General features: G+C 38.0%; 1 protein-coding gene across 1 annotated transcript; it reads left to right on the forward strand.

Annotated features, from left to right (window-relative positions):
• Nucleotides 1–383: 383 nt before the first annotated feature.
• Nucleotides 384–24,063, forward strand: LOC114033046 (collagen alpha-1(XV) chain-like; the record flags this gene model as incomplete). Its single annotated transcript, XM_027848503.1, has 9 exons — nucleotides 384–392; nucleotides 540–575; nucleotides 5,185–5,238; nucleotides 7,913–7,981; nucleotides 9,324–9,359; nucleotides 12,811–12,864; nucleotides 12,968–13,027; nucleotides 23,840–23,908; nucleotides 24,022–24,063. Coding segments are annotated over 9 exons (429 nt in total), but the record flags the coding sequence as incomplete, so codon positions are not given.
• Nucleotides 24,064–25,049: the final 986 nt, after the last annotated feature.

Consider the following 25,049-nt stretch of genomic DNA (forward strand, 5'->3'; position numbering starts at 1 on the left):
ATATACACATACATACACATGTATATATGTGCGTACATAAAACCATACTATTCATTCATCTATTTATCAGTTCTTTCTCTGGCAGTGGATAGCATCTTCCTTTGTAAGTCCTTTGTAGTTGGTTTAAGGGTACCAGTTTCAAACAATGTGCTTCCTCCCTGGGCCTCTGCACTCTAGTGTGACCCCACATCTTCACACACGCCTACCCTGAAGTCTTATTACCAGAGAATCCCATTCCTAAGGCCCCCACCTTCCTGCTGCTTTGGAGTCATGGCTGGCACTCACTGAAAAATAGCCCATCCCTTCTGACAAAAAACTGTACATATATTGGATTGTCCTCTGCACCCATGTCACCACCCTCTCCGAGATTATTTTTCTTTCAGCTTCTGTTGGTAAGATTGCTATTTACATCTCTGAATGTGCTAATAATGTAATAGTTTTTTTTAATATAATCAAGTCCATGAACAGAATGAGAATGGCTTCGGGGCTTAGTCCTAGAAAATCCTGTAACATATATCTTTTGATTTGGTGTATTACAGGGACCAGAGGGCAAGCCAGGTCTGCCAGGATTCCCAGTAAGCATTATGGCCCTTAAATTTGAACTAATAATTAACTAAAATAACAAAAGTCTTTGTCTTATATTTTAAAGTTTACAAAATGTTTTATGCATACATTATCGTTTATATACATTATTAACTATGTAATAATATGTTTTGTATAATATTTAAGGGATAATAATAATGTTTGTATAGTGTTTTAAGGTTTACAAAGTGTTATATGTATATCTTTTAATGCATTATTAACTATATAATTGATATTTATTATATCTATTTAAGAGCTAATATTAACTTATAGATGTTAAGGTTTGTAATATTTTATACATTATCTTTTACGTGCCTTATTAACTATTTAATAATATATTTTATTACATAATTTTAAAGGCTAATAATAATGTTTATATAGTGTTTTAAGCTTTGCAAAGTGCTTTACATACATTATATTTAACATACATCATTATTTATGTGATAATATATTTATTATATAATGTTTAAAGGTTAATAATAATTTTTCTAGGATTTTAAGATTTGCAAAGTGTTTTATATACATTATCAGCTCTACCAATAATAATTATGATAATGATAATAGCTATATTAATAGACATTCATTCATCTTAATGTTTTAAAGTTATAAAGTTATTTACATAAACAGGATATCCCAAAAGTCTTAGGGCAAATTTAAACTTTAATAAGCTTATTAATTTAATAAACCAAATAATAATTATATAATAAAATCACACAATTTAATAATAATAATTTAATAAGCTTATCAAAGCTTGAATTTGTCTTAAGATTTTTGGGATATGTTATATTAGCTTCTTTGAGCCTCACAACAACCCTATAAGACAAATACTACAGATGAAAAAAGCCCCATTTTATAGATGAAGAAAGTGGGACTTGGGTTACTATGTATTTAAAATCCAAGACAAGTATAGAAATGGCAAGAGAACATGAGATGACATTCAGATAGAGGTTTGACTAGATGATCTTTGAGGTACTTTTCAATTCTTAAGTTTGTGATATAATTGTGTTCTAATGGTATAAAAACAACAAAGTGGCAGTGTCCTATAAGAATGTCATAAAGGCTAAAGTATAGAATGAATGAGCTAAGGATTATTTGAAAAGAAAGGAAAAGATAGAGGTGGGGTAGAACTTTTGGAGAGATGTTACAAGAGGGGACCAAAGAAAGGTTAGGTGCCCAAAAAATAGACCATGTAATAGGTAACAGAGAGGAGGCAAAACTAGTTCTTTGTGTTTTTGTCTACAGCAAGTATAAGGATCTTCAAATTCTAAAGAATAAAGCAGGCTTCTCTCTCAAAGAGAATTAAAGTCCAAGACAGATAAAATAGTAAGAGAACATTTAGCTGCTTTAAACAACTTCAAGTCTCTAAACTCAGATGAATTACACTCCAGGGAATTCAGAGAACTTGGAGATGTGACCTCAAAGCCAGTGCTGATCATCTGTAAGAAACTGTGGAACAGGGAAGAGGTGGCAAAGGTGGAAGAGGCAGCTACAAGCAAAAGCGGCCCTGGTTTTCCAAAAGGAGAATGAGATGTAGTTCATAAACTATTGGCTAGTAACCTTGACATGGATAATGCCCAGCACAATTCTAGGCAGATTAATAAATAGATATTTTGTGAGAATTTTAAAAAGAATGGAGTGATCCAAAAGGGAGTTACTTTTTAATTCACTCAGACTAAGAGGGGCCAAATGAGGTTCATTTCTATTTTGACAGAGTAAATAGTTGGCCCGATCTACATCTGTTCCCTTCTGTCCACCTCAGTAGGAAAGAATTAGTGTGTGTGATACAAATCAGGGGTGAGCAAACTGTAGGCTGGGAGGACAAAACCAACCCCCCTTACCCGTCTTTGTAGAGCAGAGAGCTCAGGATGGTTTCTACATTTTAAAATACGATAACATTTTATTATTTAAAATTGTAAAAACCATTCTTAGCTAGGGCTATTCAAAAACAAGTCCCAGCAAATTTGGACCATTGGCAGTAGTTTACCTGATCCTGATATAGATGATGAACCAGCAAAGAACACTGAGAAAGGGTCAGAAATGTAGGAGAACCAAGGAGCATTTGTGTTGAAGTGAGTATCTAGGATGACAAGGTGGTCAGCAGTATGGAATGCTACAGAGAGGTCAAGAAAGAATAAGATTGGGGAAAGGTCATTAAATTTGGCAGTTATATTATAGGTCTCTTCAGAGAGGGCAGTTCCAGTTGAACGATGAGAGTTTAGAATTCAGCGAGAGAAGAAAAAATAGAGACACTGAGTGCAAATTTTTTTTTTCAAGGAGTTTAGCTGAGAAGATGAGAAGAAATATGGGATGATAGCTGTTGGGGAAGGTAGAGTTTAGGGAGGGTTTTGTTTTGTTTTGCTTTAATGGATGAGGGAAATTTGGGTATGTTCTAGGCATTAGGGAAGGAAGGAACCAATAGATAGGGAAACAATACAATACAACTCAATGCATGTTTATTAAGTGCCTGCTGTGTGCCAGGCACTATGCTAAGTGTTGGGTATACAAATAAGAAAAAGAAAGACAGTCCCTGCCCTCAAAGAGCTTACAATCTAATGGAGAAAGACAATGTTTAAAAGGAAGATGGAAAGAATAGAGGGACAAGAAGACGTCTGGCATTAGGGCATGATGATGGTGGACTCAGAACCAAGCATTGCAACTGGAGGGAAATGAAGAGATGACTTTAAAAGCAAGTTTTGGGACTTGCTTTTTACCCTGCTCTGCCCTTTACCCCTGCAATCAGAGGGACTGAGGCAACTGAGGATAGTAATGAGAGCATGAAGTCTATCTCTAAGTCCAGTACTTCCTCAATAATGTTTTATGACCAAAGGGCATTAGAAAGATGAAGCTTAAAATGTTGCATCGTATTGTCTCTGTCTGTAAGGAGTATCATGAAAGTCATTATCAAAGATGTGTCGGACAGCTAGCTGGCATAGTAGATAGAGCGCAGGGCCTTCAGATAGGAAGACTCATCTCCCTGAGTTCAAATCTGACCTCAGACACTTACTAGCTGTGTGACCCTGGGCAAGCCACTAAACCTCAGTTTCCTCATCTGTAAAATGAGCCTAGAGAAAGAAATGGCAAATCAGTCCAGTATCTTTGCCAAGAAAACCCTAAATGGGGTCACAAAGAGCTGGACACGACTGAAATGACTGAACAACAGTAAATAGGGCTGGAAAAGGAGGTGGAACAGTCACAAAATGAAAATAAAAGCAGGTTACATGGTGGTCTGATACCCTTCTAGCATTAAAAGTACCAGAAAAAGGGCTTCCAGTGCACTGGCTAAATCATCTGTGGAATACTTACTGAAAGATTATAATTGAGGATCACAGAGGATAAGAAGATATGGTTGTGTTCTCCACTAGAGGAGTGAGCACCTACACCCAGGGTTGTGAGGATGAAATGATATAATATTTAAAAAGTGCTTTGCAAACCTTGAAGCTAATCACCATCATCATCATCATCATTACTGAAACCGCAATTTTATCAGCAAAGATGGTGAGGTGGAAAGGGCATTGACCTTGGAGTCACAGGCCCTGAATTCAAATCTTGACTCTACCTGAGAGACTTGGGGTGAAGTCATTTAACTTCTCTGAATGACAAGTTGTTTGTCTCTAAAATGAGGAACTTTTTCTAAATAACCTCTAAGATCTCTTCTGGATCTATAACCCTGTCATGAAAATTATATTCGTAACATTTATGTACTAAGTAACTCTTAGTAGTATGATGATCTTTAGCAAAACATAGACTTTTAGGACTAAATACAATTCAAATTTAATGCCATCTCAAAAGGAAACTAATGTGGTTGTCATGATCAGATGCAATAGTTTCAAACGCTACTTCCTCGATAGATTTCTTTTTTTGCAATAATGGCACATTTGAACTTGAAAGACCCAAGAGATCATTTAATCCAATCCCCTCATTTTTAAAAATTCAATTTTTATTTTGTTTTCAGTTCCAAATTCTCTCTCTTCCCCCTCCCCATTCCCCACTCACTCATTGAGAAGGCAAGAAAAACAAAACTCATTACAAATATCTATAGTCATGCAAAACAAATTATTGCATAAGTCATGTGAAATAGAGAAAGGAAAGAAAGGAAAAGAAGAGTTTCAACCTGCACTCTGAATCTATCAATTCCTGTTTCTTTCTTTCTTTCTTTTTTTTGGCAATGGGGTTAAGTGACTTGCCCAGGGTCACACAGCTAGTAAGTGTTCTGTATCTGAGGCTGAATTGGAACTTAGGTCCTCCTAAATCCAGAGCCAGTACTCTATCCACTGCACCACCTAGGTGCCCCAATATATCAATTCTTTATCAGGAGGTAGACAATGCAATCCCCTAATTTTATAGATAAATAAGTAAGGCTCTTAGAGTTTGACAAGCCAAGTACACACAGCTAATTATTGGCAACATCAGGACCAGAACTTATCTCTCCTGACTCCTAGTCTAGAACTCTTTCCTCCAAAATCCAGTTTAAAATCAAGATAATACTATAATCTTCCCAGACTTTCATATGGCTGACAATCTTTCTTTCTCTTTTTTTCACTTTTGACAAATTATTTCCAGATAATTAAAGGATATTAATTTTCTTTTATGATATCTTTACAGGGCCCAAAGGGACCAAAAGGTGACACTGGATTTCCAGGGTTGCCAGGAGAAAAGGTAAGAAGGAAATAGAGGCAGAAGTTATGACTGTTCTCAGGAATTTGTGAGATAATTCAAAATTAGTTGAAATCATCTATTATTTTCCATTTTTCCAATCTTGTCATGCTAATGGTCTTACAGTTTTGAAAGCAAATGGATAATAAAATGAGTAATAAAACATAAAGTCATTTACCCAGACTTTATTACCTTGAATATTAATGTTCATTCACTGTAGCCCTGACTGTCTAGAGTTTGATAGCATTGTTGTTATAAATTCATAGAAAAGTGGCATTGAGACTCCTGAGGTCATTTAGTCCAGTTCCTACTTTAAGTGCAAATTTTTCTTCTTTTTTATTCCCTTTCCCCCCCACAATGATTTAATATTTTATTTTTTCCCATTACATGTAAAAACAATTTTTAGCATTCATTTTTCTAAAATTTTGAGTTCCAAATTTTCCCCTTCCCTCCCTCATTGAGAAGGCAAATAATTTGATAAAGATTATATATGTGCAGTTGTGTGAAACGTATTTCCACATTAGTCATGTTGAAGCACAAGCTTTTCTTAAACATCATTGCAAAGTGATACTTTAGCCTCCAGCTGAAGATGTCCAGGGACAAGGAATTTACTAGCTTCTGAAGTAGCCCTGGCCAGGCATCTACCATGCTTTGGAATGCTCTCAACGCTCAGAATGCAGAGAGGTGCCTTCCTTCCTTGCTAATTTCGTTCTTCTGAAAGCCAAAAGAAAAGAGAAGGAGAAGACTGGGGAGGGAGTTAGCATCTAAGTAAGGAAGGTATGACTATCATTCTACGGGGTAGTGTCAGAGTCAACCTTAGAAGTAGGCATGTTGCAGTCATAAAAAAAAAAGGTAGTGGAGCTTGTCACCCAAAGCCTCCCCCACCAGCTTTGTCTTTGTTTAGTGATTGGAACTGGACCTGTGACTTCATTTGCATAAGGAACTCCCAGATGAAAAATCTTCCTCTACCAATGCAAGCTGGCACCTTCTCTGAAACTTATAAAACTACCTAGAGCATAGACGGGTGTCCAGGGTCACACAGATGGTACGTGTCAGAGGTGGAATTTTAATTCAGATCTCCCTTGCTTTGTCTATCCACTGTACTACACTACCTTTTAACATCAATTGATAACTTAAGTTCCATATTCTTTATTGATTTGTATCATATTTAAAACTAAAACTCAAATACCCCTGAAAGAAATAATATGTTATGCTTTATTTACCATTTATGTCTTAGTATAACTGTATCAAATCCCTTCATGACAATGGCTTTCAATCAATTAAGTTACATTTATTAATAATATAATATTTATTATAATGAAATGTTTCTCAATGATAATAAATTTATTAAACATTTATTATTATTTATTAAGTCTTGAGAAGGGCAAGAAAAGAGAAACCTATGAAAGCCATGTACACCTGGGAAGGAGAGTCAGGAAGTAAAACAGAATAGAAAAGACTATCAACAGGTTGTTTAAGAGGTTCTGGAGAAAAACGTGCAACATTTTCCTGAATTCCTAGGTGTTATAAATTTTTGTGATATCATCTGTTGGATAATCAACTCCGGTGAGTCAAAATACCATTTCTTAGGGAAGACAGGTGATAGAATGGATTGGGCCCAATCTTTTTATCAGGAACATAGGTCCAAATCCTATTTGACTTTGACAGGATGTGTGACCCTGGGCAAGTCATCTCACCTCTCCACGCCTCAGTTTCCTCTTCTGTAAAATGTAGGGGATATACTTGATGGACTATAAGTTTTCTTCTAGCTCTAGACCTGTGAAGAAGAAAACAGAACCTAGAGAAACATCATTTGCTAAGTCAAGCATTTTCAAACAAACAATAAATAGAGCAGGAGGAAAATAAGCACCCTTTCTTGATTCAGTGCTAGAAATTTAAAATAATCATTAGTGAATCCGCTCAAAATCAAATTAAAGTCTAATGCTAAGTAGGAGAGAAAGGCAGAAAGGAAGAAAACGAAGCAGAAACCAAAGCCACTCTTAAAATCCTTTTCCTCCATTTCTATGAGGCCAACTTCCTCAAATGGACATGAGATTAAGGGCGGTCTGGGAGAAAATTTTAATTTTTTAAAATCAAAATAGTATCATACATTATGCATGTTTGTTACAAGGAATTTTTTTTCCCTTTCTTCTTTCAATTTCGTGGAGGACAGGAGGGAGAGGAAATAAATTTCTGTCAAGTTTTTTTTTTAACAATTTTAAAAATATAGAGGTGGAGTAGTTACAGATGCGTAGTGTTACAAGCACTTTCAGATGAAATCATTATCTTGTTGGTTTTGCTTAATTGTTTTATTTTGTTACAAGAGACTTCTCATGGAATGACAATAATTAGTAAATGTTTACAACGTAGAAACAAAACACATCAATAATCTTTTTTAAAAAGATATATACATATTGGAGGCTGCCACTGGTTAAGTGAACTGTGTGAAGGTAAATATTTTTTCTTTTTTTTTCTTTTTTTTTGGTGGCAATGGTGTTAAATGACTTGCCCAGGGTCACACAGCTAGTGAGTGTTATGTGCTTGAGGCCAGATTTGAACTCAGGTCCTCCTGACTCCAAAGTCAGAGCTCCATCCACTGCGCCACCTAGCTGCCCCAAGGGTAAATATTTTTTAAAAGGACCCAAATGGCTTCCTCACAAAGTTCTCTGCATTTCAGGGTGAGAAGGGTGAACCAGGAACCATTCTCGCTGGCGATACTGCCCTCGAGAGGTTGATGTGGAAAAAGGTAAAGATCTCACCAGATTTATTGACTTTATGTGGGCATTTGAATTGACTATGAAGTTTCTCTGAAGGAAATTTTCCTTTCAGTCTGCTTTACTGCCACATCCCTTTTGAAGCCTGTCCTAGGCCCTGTTGTGTCTTTTCTTTTGATGATTTCAACAGAGTTCAAGTGTCATCTTTATGAAGATGACCTAAATTTACACATACATCCTCATCTGTCTCCTGAGTGGCAACCTCACATCCCCAACTCCCTGCTGGACATCTACACCTAGATGGCACATAGGCATCTCAAATTCTAAGTGTTCAATATTTTCACCCCAAACCACCCAACCTCCCCCTGTTTCCTAACTTCTCTATTTCTGTTGAGGCCATCACCCAAATTCACAGACTCACAGTCATCCTCAGCTCCTCTTCCTTACCCTCTCCACCCCTCTCCCTTCCCGCCAATTCCCATTGATTTTACGTCCTCAACATCTGTGGAATCTAGTCCCTATGGGAGGAACTGAGAGGCCAAGGGACGTGGATACCAAGGGGGAATTGGCAAAGCTTTGGTGCTTCCTTCCCAGCTGATACTCTTGACTCCTCTTACCTTACCTCAAGTTAACTCAAACCCAATCAAGTCATAACACATTAAGTGCCAGACTCAGGTAGTCACGGGACTACCATCCTAGTTCAGTCCCCAATCACCTTTTACTGGGACCATTACAATATCCTCTTAATTTACTCCTTATCTTCAGTATTTCCCTTATCCAATGTACCGCCCCCCCCATTCTACAACATTGATATTCTGCAAAAATTATGAGATGTAGGTGTAACACGTCATTCACCTGCTCAAGAAGCCTCAGTGGCTTCCTATTGACTCTAGGATGAATTTCAAGCTTCTCTGTTTGGTCTTCAAAGTCTTTCACCATCTGGCTCTAGCCAGTGTTTCCAGACTGATCACACATTACTCCCCTTCATTCACTCTACACTCCTGCCAAACTTGCCCATTTGATGGTTCATGTTGCGAAAGGCCATGTTATAATGATATTAGATCCCTGGCTTCCTTCAAATGCCACCTTCTAAAGTAGGCCTCTCCTGATCCCCCCACCTTGTCCTACCCCCATTACTTTGCATTTCCTATTCCTTTGTATATTATTATTTGCATATACTTATCTGAGCATTTGCTGTATTATCTAGTGAAATGTAAGCTCCCTAAGGGCAAGGCCTTTTTTGTTTTCTCTCTGTCTCCCCAGCACCTAGCTAGCCCAGTACCTGACTCACAGCGTATGCCCAATATATGCTAGCTGAATGGAGTGGAATGATTAACTCAAGCTTTTTTTTTTTTTTTTTTTTTTTTTTGTCAGGGTGAAAATGGAATTCAGGGACCACCGGGGCCAATGGTATGAGAAAACGTTTAGTGAACTGTGTGACAGTGTTTCAAACATCATACCCAATGTAGCTGAATTGTTCATGAGCCTTTATCATTCACAAAGACCCAAGAGTATATTGTAACAACCTAAATGTTCATCAAGAGTATAAATACTTCAAGCAGGTGCTAAATCTCACTGGTCTTTCCTTTTGTTTCCAACATAAATGCTCTTGTTATGCAAACATCCCCAGTGAGAACTAGCATCTCCTAAAGCTGCTATGTCTCTTAAATAATTCATCTAGGCCCCTACAGAAGGATAGTGGAATAAGAAGCTAGGCGATTCCTTTTAAACATCAGCCTCTTGCTGGAATTGAACATTAACTTAGAAAATGCTGTCTTTCAAATTCAAAGATAACATTTCTGCTAGTGATCACTGTCTGCGTATGGATGAGGCTGAAAAGAATAAGAGAGAGAGAGAGAGAGAGAGTGGGGGGTGGAGGAAGAAAGATGGAGGAGAGAGAGAGAGACAGAGAGAGAGAGAGAGAGAGAGCAAAAACCAACTGACCTTTCTACGTTAAACACTGACCTTTGATTTTCAGCTATGGCAGTGTGGATTGTCACTGTATTTTCACTCAGTTCCTGAGATTCAGAGCAGAATGGAAGCCTTTGCTTGCAAACATCACCCCATGCCTTATTGCCATCCCCTGGGCTGATTTGCCAGCCAGCCTGCCTCTGCTATAATGCATTGCTTGAGGCTTCACTCCAGTGAGTTTATCTGCTGTCTCTGCTTCCAGCTGCTCTCTTTCCCTGCCCTATAGCAGCTTTGATCCCCTGCTTTAATCCATTTCTGTGTGTGTCCAGCTTGGGGGGGGGGGGTAGGGGGGGTGGGGGAGGAGTGTTACACTCCAATGAACATCACTTCTATGCTCCTGTACCTCCCTCTGGATGAGCCTTTCTGCCAATACTTTTGTCATATCCATGGATTGATGCTGACTGAATTGTTCAAGAATGGATGTGATATTAATGGGAGACTCAGGTCTCATTGGCAAAAAAGGGGCTAGACACTTTGACCTTTAGTCTGGCCTGGGTCTCAATGCCAACATTGACACCAGAGTCCACTAGCTTCCTTGTGGGATCTAAATGATAATGGTCTCATTGTGTTAAAAGCCAACACATGACTTATTACCTATGGATAGGCAGGCAGACAGAGCATTTACTAAGTGTTTATTATGTGCCAGGCACAGTGCTAAGCATTGTGGATACAAATACAATACCTGTGGGTGTAACTCCCTTTCTGTCATCTAACCATGCCTACAGCAGATAAGAAGTTCTCAGACTTCTTGGTCTCAGGACTCTTTTCTAGAGGAATCAACATAAACTCTTAGTGCCAATTAGAGAGAAGCTAGTCCCCCATCTGGTAGAAAGTGCAGAGTTATATCTCTGAGAGCTAAATACAGAAGGCCATTCTGCAGGGTCTGGGGGCTGGGTCTGCTCTTCCTTTGTGTTGTGAATCTTTGTGTTGGTTTGTGTGCTGATGCTTTCGATTCCCATCTGTGGCAGATAGGTCCTTTGTTCCCCCTTGGAGAGAAGGCCATCTTTATAGGTTCATGCTTGTTTGCATGAACTTCTATGCAGCTAAAGGGAATGGTAGGCACACTCTAAGATAGTTCAGCGGAGGTTTAGTGGCCACTGATGAGAGCTGGCTTCACTTTAGTGTACAGAAAATTTCTGAGAACATGTTCCAAGGCTACTCAGGCATCCCTGGGCCTTGCAGCAGAAAGAGCAATCAGAAAAGATTCCTCCTTATGGGAGGAACTGAGAGGCCAAGGGACGTGGATACCAAGGGGGAATTGGCAAAGCTCTGGTGCTTCCTTCCCGACTGATACTCTTGACTCCTCTTACCTTACCTCAAGTTAATTCAAACCAAATCAAGTCATAACACATTAAGTGCCAGACTCTATGCAAAACATTGGGCGAGTCTCTGAGGGAGATAAAAAGAGAAATAAGATTGATGCCTGCCTTCTAGGAGCTTCCAATCTAGTAGGGGAGATAAGGAGTATATGCTAACTTTTTTACCTTTTCTCTAATAGAAACAGGGAAGTGAGTTGGGGTAGGGGGAGGGGGCATCACACTGGAAGTATCAAATGGGGTAGAAGGGCAGATTAATTTGAATTTAGACAGTTTCGTGTTGATGACAAAATATCCAAGGAAGCAGATCCAAGCTAGAAATAGCTTTTAAAAAATTGTCCACATGCTTGTATTCCAAATGCTGGTATAGTTTCATTTTATTGGAGCCTGGCTGATGCAATGTTCACCACATGGCAACATAGGGGAACCAATTAACTCCATTCTTTCTCTTTGACCCCGGTAAATCCTTCACAAGGTGAAAAGTTCCTCAGCTATAGGGAATTAAGAACCTTGACTGACCCCCTTCCCCATTCCATCATGATTTAGACTATAATTTAGATCATGTGCTATGATTCTGACCATAATGAGAAGCCTCCACATGGTTCTGAGAATTTGGTTGTGCTTCCTAGAGCAAAGATTTTTTACCCACAGAAACTCTTGGCCTCCACATTTATCCAGTAACTGCTTGTTTTGTCTTGGAAATGTTCCTCAGATTGCATGTCTGCCTAAACTAGCTTTTTACATAATTGTGATTTGTATTCTGAGCATTGATCAGGGATAGACTGGCTCATCTTTCATGAATTATGTATGATTTTTCAATGTAATAAATTTATGAATAGTCTAAATGAGTGTAATCTCAGAATAGGTACTGGGTAATTTACAATTCACGGAGGTAGCATGGCATCATAAATGAAGTCAGGAAGCCCTAGGCTTAAGTACTACCACTAATATAGTCTAACTATATGACTAAGGGTAAGTCACTTAAACTTTTTGTGTCCCAGGCAATAGTCTAAAATTGAAAGTTATAGATGACTTAATGAGCCTATCAGTAAAGTGGGTTTCCATACTCAAAAGTTCCTTTTATTGATGAAATCACATATCAGAACTGATTATATATTTTTTATTCATCTACTTAAAACTTTTAAATTAACTGAGAATTGTGGATACTAGCATCTTATGCCCTGTACTATTTTGAGGACCAGAGGTCAAACTTACTAATCATGAGAATCCAGTCAATAACATTGTATGTGAATGTGTGTGTGTGTGTGTGTGTGTGTGTGTGTGTGTGTGTTTTGGAATGAATTTTATGTCCCAAGAGGGTATCCTCACATTTTTCATTCTCTCTTCATTACTTCCTTTCTCTTTAGCTTCCTTTTTCCCCTCAAAGACAATCCTCTATCCTTTCCATCTTTTATATAGATACTAACTTTTTAGAGTTTAGTGGGGTTTTTCTTTCTTTGTAAATGCTCCTTTGTCTGCAAGTGAAATGTCAGCCTTAGTTTCTGTAGGTGAGTGATGTGCCACAAAATGTAAGTTCTGTTTTTAACCAATAATACTTTTCACTTTGACCTCAGGGGCCCAAAGGACCGCCTGGACATAAGGGAGAGTTCGGTTTTCCAGGTCGACCAGTAAGTATCGGTATTTCACAAATTGAAGTCTGTGAAAATTATTGTGAATGTAGATATAATTAAAAGAAAAGTACCTGCTAAAACCCCATTTTCTAAATTTCAGGGAAGGCCTGGTCTAAATGGACTAAAAGGTGCCAAAGGAGAACGTGGAGTAGTGCTATTAGTAAGTACCTCTGGGTGCTATTTCTTACGTGATGAGACTTTATCTCACTGAGCCAGTCTTTATGGAATGAGAACGCTGTCTCAGAGACATGACACCCCAGTTCAGCTAGACCCTCACTGTTCCTTGTCAATGCCTTCACACATCCCTTGCTCTTTCCTTAGCTTATTCCCCCACAGTGATTTTTCCCAACCTATTCTATGTTTTCCATTCGTCCCTCCTGCCTCACCTTTAGCAGACAGCTCCTCTCACTACCCTACCTAGAAGACTAAAGATTTAAGAGATGAATTTTCCCCATTGGCCTTCCATTCCACCTCAGAATATCTCTATAGCTACATCAAGCCTGTCTTTATTTCTTCCTCTCTCAAAGAAGATGTATTTTTCCTTTCTAAGGCTGAAAAGTGGAAAAGTACTAGATTTGAAGTTAGAGAATCTGGGTTTGAATAGCATCTGGTCCACTTACTTTCTGTATAACCATAGACAAATCATTTAATTTCTCTGAGTCTCAGTTTCCTCAACTGTAAAATGAGAGGGTTGTACTTCAGATGATTCCTGAGGTGTTTAAATCAATGGTCCTCCTTGTTTTCATAACTCCCCCCTCCCAAATTGTCTTCCATCAAATACCCCCTCTCTATACAGTGCCTTTGAATTCTAAGTGGCTCAGTAGATAAAGCACTGGGCTTGGAATCATCTTCCTGATCAGATTCAAATCTGATCTCAGACACTAATTAGCTGTGTGAGCCTGGGCAAGTCACTTAACTGCTTGTCTTGGTTTCCTCCTCTGTAAAATGAGTTGGAGAAGGAAATGGCAAAGCCACTACAGTATCTTTGTCAAGAAAACTCCAAATGGGACCCCATTCAGACATGACTGAAATGACTGAACAACACCCCCCAAAACTGGCTTTTGTTCTGCTATCTTCAAGTATGCTGCAATCTCCCTTATCTTGAAAAATCTTTCACTTGACCCTATATCACTCAGGCTATTTCTTATCTCTCATTCTTTTTGCTGTCAAACTTCTTAAGTCAGTGGTCTATGTTAGCTTGTGTCTGTCTCCTCGTTGTTTACTCACTCCTACCCCCTTGGCATTTTATTTTTTATTCTCAGCATATTTCTGGAACTGTCTTGTTCAAAGTAATAATAACAACTAGCATTTAAGATTTACAAAATGCTTTACAAGTACTATCTCATTTCATCCTCACAGCGACTCTGGGAGGTAGGTGTTATTATTATCCCCATTTTTCAGATCAGGACACTGAGGTAGATAAAGGTTGTGTGACTTGCCCAGGGTTACACAGCTAGTACGTGAATGGGGCTGGATTCAAACTAAGGTCTCCTACTTCCAGCCCTAGCACCCTATCACTGTGCCACCTCCACTGCCTCATAATAGATCTCCAATGCTCTCTCCCCATATAAGGGTGGTGGGGCCAGTTTGAGGGTAAATTTCAGTGAAAAGCTTGGTCAGGTGGGCCAGGATTTAGGTAAGGTTGTGGTAAAGAAGACATTTGAATGAATATATGCCCTTTCTCCTCATCAACATTCTAAGATCCTTGAGGCCAGGAATTATACATTTCTTCTTTGTATTCCCACTGTAACCCCCCACCTCATTGCCTGGTCCAGTGATTTACAAATTGTATGTGCTCAATGAGTTGATTAATTCAACAAACATATATTAAGTGTCTGCTATGTGCAGTGTACTGTGTTAGGTTTGAAGGGATATATGTATGTATATATATATATATGCATATATATACATTTTTTGTCTCCTCAAACTTAACACATTCATAGGTTTACACTGTGGCGAAGAAGTAGGGGTGGGGGGGGAAGACGACTGTGAATGCCAAAACTTCTTCCACTTGATACAGGTAGACAACTCATCTGCAGCTTAGAAATCTTAGAAAGTTTCTTGGGACATTGAGAGGTTAAGTGACTTACTTATGATAACAAAATATATTTGTTTCCGGGGCAGGACTTGAACCCAGGTCTTCCAGAATCCAAGGGCATACCTCTATCTACTAAGTGATTCTGCCTCTCTCAGGATAACAAGAGTAATTTTTTTTTAAACCTAGCCCTTCCCCTCAAGGGACTTAGTCTAGTAGAAGGGCTTGCAAATAAATAGCATCAGAACTTAAAGACCCTATTCTTTACAAAAGTCAAGTTCTTCTTAGATTAAAATGCAGATGCGCTTCAGGATGAGCACCAGTGCAATAAAACTAGCTACCTTTTCTTCTGTATCTTATTAAAACCACCAAAGCTCAGAAACTCTTGTCTGTGACCTTCAAATGACTACATGCATACTCACTAAATTCATTCAACATCCTCACAACTTCAGCAAAGTTGTTTGTCTGGGTTCTAGCCACCGAGTATTTCCTGTAGCACTCTAAGGTTTGTTGTTATTTCATCATTTCCAGTCATGTCTGACTCTTCATGACCCTTTCTTGGGCTTTTCTTGGCAAAGATACTAAAGTGGTTTGCCATTTCCTACTCCAGCTCATTTTACAGATGAGGAAACTGAGGCAAACAGGGATTAAGTGACTTGCTCAGGGTCACATAGTAATAAGTGTCTGAAGAGAAATGGATCCAGTGAACCTACTTCCAAACACACAACAGAGAAGCTCATGGCTCTGTATTTCTTTGGAGGGAGTAGAAGAATTGATGTTACCCAAAGGTAGACAGAAGAACTTTCTAATAACAAAGCCCCCCTTTGCCTCACCTATCAGATATAACATAGTTTAAAAAAAAACCCTAGAGTAGCTTCCCTCTGCTTTCTTTTGGTGTGTATTTAATCTGCATTATGAACTCTATCTGGCTGCTTAGATGTTTCAGCTGTTGGGGATGCTGAGTAAAGATTAATTATCCTCGGTATATAAAATGTACCACCAGGTGGAACCAGGGAATCAATGCTTCCAGGTACTCTCCTATCTACTGGGGATCTGATTTCTTGTGTTCATTACCCAATTTCAAGTCAGTGATTCCCCAACTCCCCTTGATTCCTATGTTCCTAGCTTTTTCTTGATAATCTCATTCTTTTCCCCCTCTAATCCCGATGTCTACATCTATTGACACCAAACTGGTCACTTGACTCCAATGCCTAATTTCCCCTTGATGATTTATAGGTTAGTTTTGCCAAATTATTATTTTCAATTCTTTTGCTACGAGTCATAGCTTACTGGTTTGGCTTTGGCATTCTTCACCTTGGATTATTCTAACCATAAATAACCTAGTCATTCTAGGTTAGCGAAAAGGGCCCTATTTACTACCTGTAAGAACCTGGCTATGTTATCAGGAGCCAACTGGGAGATGTCCTTTTAAAGAGCAGAATGGTTGGTGCCAAGAGACCACCTGCAGGAATTTTGTCAGTTCTAATTTTATTGCCCACTTGATAACTTATTCTCATTGCTTCTGCCTGAGCCTGGGCCAAGTTTCACTCTTTGGACCTTCTCCTTGGCTTTGCTGACTCAGAGCAATACCCTACTTCTTGCCAGCTATCCAGATTCCCAGCAGCACTAGTCTACTGATTTCTGCTTTACCATGACCCAGTCAAGAGTTTGTCCACAATAAGAACAAGGTTGGCCTTCGTTTATACCCTGATTCAGGTAGCTCTCTGCTGCCCTCTGCTGGTTCTGGTAAAAAAAACACCAGCTCTTTGCCCTCCTGCCTCCCGTCAAGCCCTATACTCTTAGGTTTCCTGAGGTTAGAACATTTCCATTCAGAGAATTAGCTCTAACTGGGATGATATGTAGCGTATTATAACACCCTGAGCCAATTCAAAATAGTAGTCAGTTCCACTAAAAGTGAATTTCACTCTTTTCTAAGTTATTGCAACATATTTGATAACTTTTGAAAGGACTTAGCAACTCGAGTCATAAGTGCTTGTCTGAGTCCTGACTGTCATTAATGTACCAGTGACATCTGGTGAATTATTTCAGTCCTCTGCATCTCAACTTCATCATTATTTTATTTTGCATACGTGCTACATTTACTTATCTACTTACTGTGTGTGTATTTAACCTCTCCTTAGTAGAATGTAAACTCCTTGAAAGCAGGACAATGTCATCTTTGATTTGTATCCACAGTGCCTAGGGCACAGTACCTGGCATGCAGGAGGCACTTAATAAATGTTTGATTAATTGATTATTGATGTATAAAATGGAAAGTATCTCTGATGTCATAGATCCCAACCAAAACTGAGAGTATTAATCAAAACAAGTTCCAGGATCCTTTATAGTTCTAGTATTCTGTAATTCTTTTTCCAGTAAATTTTGTGCCAGAAGGTACTTGAGTACCAATGCAAATAAGAAACTGATGTTTTGATCCCAATTGGTGTCTGAAGGAGACTTCAGTTATTCCAGCAACTCTATAAAGTATGTAAGGATTAGTAGCCCGCTAGAAAGAGTACTGGATGGAAGTCAAAGGACATAGGTTCAAATCCCAGGTCTCCTATTTATTACCTGTAAGACCTAGGACAAGCCAATTACTTTCTCTGGGCCTCTTTTTTCATCTCTGAAATAAAGGCAGTTAGCCTCAATGATCTCTCAGGTCTCTTCTAGCTCTAAATCTATGATCTTACATTAGGTTTTACTTTCAAATGACTATTTTAATAGTCTGAACTCATTTGTTCTTTCCTACTTTCATAGAACATAAATTCAGGGGCAGAAAGGAGGTCAGAAATCATCTAAACCAACTCATTCTACAGGGGAGGAAAATGAGATTTACAGAGCTTAAGTAACTTATCCTAGGTCAAATGGCCAGAAAGAAGCAGAGCCAGGTCATCAAACTTCAAATTCAATGAGCTTTCCAGTGTCCTCAGCTCCTTCTCCATCTTGAAGGTGCACCTGGGAAATTATTGAAATTGTCATATACCTTGCTAAATACCTTCATTACCTAGTATATGTATATTAACTGAACTCTATTTCAAGTTCAAGAACTTGGTTAACAGCTTTCTTTTTAGCCAGATAATTGTTCAGCAAATTTTGAAGTTATATTTTAAACACATTTCATATGTTATGCTTCTTTAACAAGAATTCAGACTTCGAGGTCTTAATGTTGTATCTAATTTACTTGATAATACACTCAGTGATGACATTAGCCCAGGATTAATACATTGAATGATCTCTGCCAGGCTGAGCTCCAACCCTCTTTTTCTTGCTGTATGTTGGCCCAATGGATAAAGTGCTGGGCATAAAGTCAGGAAAACCTGAGTTCAAATTCAGCTTCAGACACTCACTAGCTGTATGACCCTAGGCAAGTCACTTAATCCTGTTTGCCTCAGTTTCCTTCTTTGTGAAACATGAATTATAAAAAATAGCACCTACCTCTCTGAGTTATTCTGAGGATCAAATGAGATGCTATTTGTAGAGCATTTTGTATAGTGCCTAGCACATAGTAAGCACTATATAAATGTTTATTTTTATAGTAATTATTATTTTGAATAAGGTGTTGACAGTAGGGATAAAGATGGGAGCATTAGGGCAGACAGATATGAATTTTTCTTTTGGACACATTAAGTGACCTTAGATTATTTAATACTAGTAATTAACAATATCCGACATTATAATTACATCATATTTATCAACACACAATTATATTATGACAATGATAATTAGTATCTAATACGGCACATTATTAGAGAATTATAATGATGTTATAATTATAGTGTATTTATATTATATTATCTATATATTATAATCATCAAAATTTTGTTGTAATATGTGGTAATTGTTAATTGATACATTAGTATAATTGTGTGTTGATAATAATTCTACATTATGTCATTATAATGTTGTTGTTGTTGTTGTTGTTGTTGTTGTTGTTGAAGAATCTAAGGTAATTTAATGTGCCCAAAAGAGGAATTCACATCTGTCCACCACCACCCCACTCTCATCTCTATTCCTACTGCCAACACCCTAGAGAAGACCCTCATTAAACCCTACCTGAGCAGTCATTTAGCCCAACACTCTCCTTTTACAGATTAGGAAAATGAGGCCCAGAGAAAGGAAGTGACTTGTTCAAGGCTACACACTAGAGAGTGGCACAGATAGGAATGGAACTCTGTGTTTGAACTTCCAAGTCCAGTCCCTTCTATGGTAGCACTGAGCCTGTATAATAGTGCATCTTGGTTTATGTCTTACATCTTCCATGCTAGATTGTAAGCTCAATGGAAGGGCTAATTTTCTACCTATGAATCTCCTTTTAGTTCCTTTTCTAGTGCTTTGCACATAAGTGGTTGTCAGATGAATGAATTAGAAACCCACTGAAAAGTCAACACACTCTGAAAGGGTGGGATTAAGAGTGAGAGTTCAATTTACTTCTCAATTATTCTAGACAGAATAAATAAATCAGTGACCCATTAGAAAGCACCTAAACTTTAAGGACTCTTTTTTGAGAGGCAGTTACGGCATAATGGATAGGACACTACAGGACTCAGGGAGTCATGAGTTCAAATCCTGCCTCAGACACTTAAAAGGTAAATAAGCTGGGTAAATCTCTTCACCTCTTTGGGCCTCATTTTCTTCATTTGTGAAATGAAGAGATTAGACATGATAGCTTTGGAGGTTCCTTGTCACACTAAATCTATGATCCTATGTATGGCTTGGAAAGGCAGCAAACTAATTCTTCTTTGAATATGTTTATTTAATCTGCTTAATCCAGATCATAATTAATAATCCCAGTAGTTTAAATTGGTTTTATATAGGTCTTATAATGTTAGCAGTTCAATCGGACTTTTGTAGACAGACACATCAGGGCATATTTCTAAATGAGATGAAGAACACAATTGATGAAATAGATTTGTATTTCAAGGAATTCTGCTCAGGGATTCTCCCTCCCATCCTACCCTTTCCCTTGCCCCCCACCCCCACCCCCCAACTAATGTGCATCTCAATTCCTCCACAGCTTGCTAGACGATCTTTGAAAGTTTTTGTGACCAAAAAAATCCACTACCCTATAGCCAACACAGTGTCTGCATTTGGCAATAATTAATCAATAGTTAATAAATACTTGTTAACTTGCCTTGAATTGGTCCTCAGATAATAGACAAGGAGTCCGTAGGTGGGTTCACTGAAATCTTTCCAACGTCAGAATACTTGATTCTGCTTGTGCACTGCTATATATATCATATATATGTAGCACGTATATTATATATGTGTTATATATAGTTACATATATTATATGTTATATATAGCATACTGAGGCATTAGAAAAGGACTCTCATGAAGTAATACTGATTTGTAGTGTTTTTAAAAGTCCATTGTCCTTTGATTTCTGCCTGATCTTTTATCAAAATTAGGAAACATTTATATTTATAAAGAGAAAATTGGTTGGAAGTTCTATGTACTGTTTTAAGTTACGTACATTCAGAATGTTACCCCCTTAAAATGACCACAGCGTGTAATGCAGTATGGGGTTCTGTATTAATTTCATACATCAAGAATGACAAATTGACTGAAGTTTCCATTGGTATATCTATAGATCTCTTGAAATTAAAATTTATTAGATCTTGTTGGGGGCCATATTTCTCTTTCACAGTTTCTAGAATAAAATTAAATGTAAATGAAAATAATTGGATAACAAAATATGCTTATTAATTTCATAGACATTGGCACTCAGCTGAGCTTTATTAGTAATATGGTCATCACCTTCATTATAAAGATGAAGACACTAAGACCTCCTACAATTAATTGACTTGCCCAAGGGCATCCAGGTAGTTCCAGAGCTGCAACTAGAATTCACATCTGCTGACTTTTTCCACCACCCAACACTTCCTGCCTTGGACTTCATTATTTACTTATAATACTTACAAAGGGTCTGTTCATGTCTGGGAAGTAGCATTGGCAGGCTTCCTGTCCTTAGGTGCCCTTGCTCAGTATAGCCATGGAAAGCCAAATATGGTAGGTGAATGATTGGGTTGAAGGAAGTAGTATACTTAATGTTGGAGACAATTCCACAGCTGGGTGGAGTGTTTAGGGAGAAGGAAGGAGGATGTGACTTATCTTTCCCCTCTCTGATTGATAACCCACCCCTTTGGATCACACTATAGCTGCCTGGAGACTATGGTATGCCCCATGCCCTACCTGAGAGACCACTGTTCCAGCAAACCAGCAGCAGAGAGTAAAATACCTAGGGGCCCTAAATGCTTATGGAAATCCCTTCTTCCTACCTTCTCCTACCAAGGCAGCTAGATGGGTGCAGTGGATAGTATAGACTTGGAATCAGGAAGGCCTGAGTTTGAATTCTACCTCAGACAAACACTGTTTTAATGCTTAGCTATTCTTATTCTTCTTCAGACAGCTCCGGATGAGCACTAACAAGTCACTTGCCAGGACAGCCTATTTCCCTGAAGAACCCTAATAGTCTAACTCTATGTGTTAGAGTCTGTATCAGTTTCTTCAGGTTAATGCATCTATAAAAAAAAATTTCTTATATAAACTTGACTAAATTGTCTACATGCATTTTAAAAATTATTTTCTTCCCCAGTGATCTTTAGGTAAGAAATAATCAGAGGCAGACACTGCAAAAACAAACAAACAAACAAAAAACCACTCAGAAAATAACCATGATGCCAAGGTGCTAAACAGTTTTTCCAGGGTTGGTAGGTCACTGCTGTTCTCTCCTCTTTCCTTGTTTCTCTCCTCTGCCCTCCCCCTCATTCTGTGCATGTAAAAACACGCCCACGCACAACTCTAGAAAATTCCCATGATGCTGGGTCACTAGGCTGTGTTTCCAGGAGCCCAAGGCCACTGTTGCTCAATGCCTTTTTCATCTTCTTTTCTCTCCTCCACTCTCCAGACACACCCACACCCTGGTCTGAAAAGTCCAGGTTTCCCCAGAAACCATTAGGTAAAAGTCCTATTGCCCTTTGGGGAATCCTAAACTAGAAGTTACCTCTGTTTCTCATTTTAAGATCTAAGTTGCCTTAAAATTTTTTTTCTCTTGCACTAAACTCATTTGAAAATTAATGTTTATTCTCAAAACCAATCACTCAAAAAATTAACTGAATTTCCCTGTATTATTTTAATTAGAGGATGAATTAAATCTCCTTTAATCTTTTCTTCATTTATTCTTGTCGGTGCAATCCTCTTGTGTAGTTAAAAAGAAGCAAAATAAATGGGGACCTTGTCAAAACAGTTTCCACCATAAATGTCAAGGAAATGGATAGATATTAGAAATAATAACTTATATTTGCCAAGAATTCTAAGATTTGAGGCAAATAAATGGTTAGAAGGGGGAAACATCAATGGAGCTTAAGAAATAAATAATTTCTGGACATTTTGTAACAAAATGAAAACTGATAAGAGCGCTATATTAGCCATATTTTCAATCATTTTTAACAGGTTTCAATGAAGCTTGCTCCATATTTTTAATTATTTTAGCAGATTTCAGAGAAATTTGTTATATATAGATGTTTTATTTCAAATGCCTATTTTTTTTTCCAAAATGAAAATCTACAGTTTGTAATTTTGTTCTGGGCAGATTTGTAATTGTTCACATTTAATGTGAAAATACACAGAACCTAAAACTTTCCAGCTAGCCAAGTTTGGACCGTCCCAAGTCCAGAAACTTGAATAGTTCCCAAGGGACCTTCATTTCTTGATCATCTAATGATTCATTCAATAAGCCTTCATTAATTCATTTATTAACATTCATTTTTTTAAAAATTTTGAGTTCCAAATTCTCTTTCTCCCTCCAGCTCCTCCCCCATTCATTGAGAAGGCAAGCAATATGATACCCATTATACAGGTGAAGTTATGCAAAACATATTTCCATATTAGCCATTCAAAAAGCATTTACTTACAGAAACTATACTAGAGATACAAATACATTTTTTAAAGTCCCTGCCCTCAAGGCGTTTATGTTGCACAGGAGGGAAACAATACGGACACAGATAGATCGTTGAAAAATATATACAAATAAAATATATACAAATAAATTTCATAGTGAGAGAAGAGCACAAAAAAATGAGAGGATCAAGATGGCAGCACTTGAGTTGAATCTTGATTAAATGCTTTCTGTTGAATTGAATTAACTAAAGACTCCAAAAGGCAGAAATGAAGAGGGAGATCATTCCAGACACTGAGAACAGGACAACCTGTGCAAAGGTATAGAAGAGGGAGAGAGATCGAATGCCTTGTATGGGGAGCAGGAAATAGACTAACTCAGCTAGATGAATGATTAACATGAAATCAGTCTACAAAACAAGGTTGGAGATAGATGATGAAGACTTTAAAAGCCATAGGTAGGGGACAGATGGTGAAGGCTTGAAATAACAGAAAGAGGAGGTTGCATTCTATCCAATATGTTCAATAAATCAGTAGATTTGGAATCAAGTGACTGTAGTTCAAATCTCACTTCTACCACTTGTTACCTGTTTGAAACTTTGGCAAGGCTCTGAGTCTCAGTTTCCTCATCTGTAAAATGAGGGGAATGGACTAAATGTCCCCTTTCAGCTCTAGGTCTATAATTCTAGGATCTTATCTTAGAGACAACAGGGAGTCATTGATACTTCTTGAACAAAGGAATGCCATAGCCAGACTTTTGCTCTAGGATTGTTGATTTTTCAGCTGTATGGAGGATTTGTTAGAGAGAGGAGAGACCAGAGTCTGTGAAACCAATTCAAAGGTTATTGCCATAGTTCCAGGACAGTTCCTCAGCTCTCCTAAATTGTAATCTAAGCCTGGTCATAAGGAAGATTCTTTGGTTCTAGTCCTTCTTCAGCAACGTTTCCCCTTCTTTTGTTTGGTATTTTTATTTTTTAGAAACCCCTTCCTCCCTTCCCAGAGGTTTTTGAATAATCAGCTTCCTTTTCTTTTATTCCTTAGGGCCCACCTGGTTTGCCTGGGCCTCCAGGGCCTCCTGGACCACCTGGAGCTGTGATTAACATCAAAGGAGTAAGTACTTCCCCTAGATCACTCGGCTTCTCCATTGACTTTTATTAAAGCAGAACATACATTTTGTATTTAAATGTATTTATTGAATTATCTTTCCTCTCAATCTCAAACAGACGGTTTTCCCAATTTCTCCCAGACCTCACTGCAAAACACCAGTAAGTTGACCTGCCTCGTTTAACCACAGGCATTGACCATGCATGAATTCCATCCCCCCTCAAAAAATGAAGAAATGGCATGCTCCATGCTTATAGCTCAGTCCTTTTATGCTTTATTTCACTGTCTTTTTTGATTTGGAGTCTACCTCAAAAATGTTTTGCATCCAGTATGTATCTTTAAGCAGCACGAAGCTTTTAAGATAATATAAAATGGTATTTATGCATATATAATTTTATATATGTGCAAGTACTGCCAAAAAAGGGTTTTAAAACCAACACAAAAATCTTAGCAGATATATTTTGCATCAGGAGCTTTAAAGCAAAATTTCACAGTTCATTGTACTGTCTCCTTTTACTTTCCATCATAAAAAAGCCAAATAAAAAGATTAGAGAGGATGATCACAAATTTGGACATTTTCCCTATTAAAATAAGACAAAAATCTGGACTATTTGGTTCCATCTCATTGCTTTAAGTTCATAAATATCTATAAACCAGCTAAATAGTAAAGATTGTCTATATATCAAATAGCAAAGTGCTTGTTTGATTTTACAGACTAGTCAGTGATTTAAATGAATCGCCTTGTCACGGGTATATACTTCATAAAATACTGGGGAACTTAGGAAAGGACATAGGGCTTCAGTGTCCATTTTCAGCACTCAGTACTTCAGTAATGCAAAGATCCATGATTTCCTCAGTGTGGAAATATAAACTACCAAGCGTTGTGTTTAATAAATGGAAGGAATTCTTTTCCGTTATGTGCCAGACTTGTGCTGTACAAATCTTATAAAATGTAACGAGGGCCACACCCCATGGAGCATGTATGGGTTTAGGTCTGTATGGCTCAGTGCTAAAGGATTTGTGCTTGGAAATGACTGAAATATTCCCCTAATTGGCCACTCTGCTGAAAGAGCTGACAGTGAATCTTAGAAAGGGAGTGACTCCAGTCTCTCTCTCTCTCTCTCTCTCTCTCTCTCTCTCTCTCTCT

The sequence above is a fragment of the Vombatus ursinus genome, unplaced genomic scaffold (genome assembly GCF_900497805.2).
Source record: "Vombatus ursinus unplaced genomic scaffold, bare-nosed wombat genome assembly UNPS02006737.1, whole genome shotgun sequence".
Lineage (NCBI taxonomy): Eukaryota > Metazoa > Chordata > Mammalia > Diprotodontia > Vombatidae > Vombatus > Vombatus ursinus.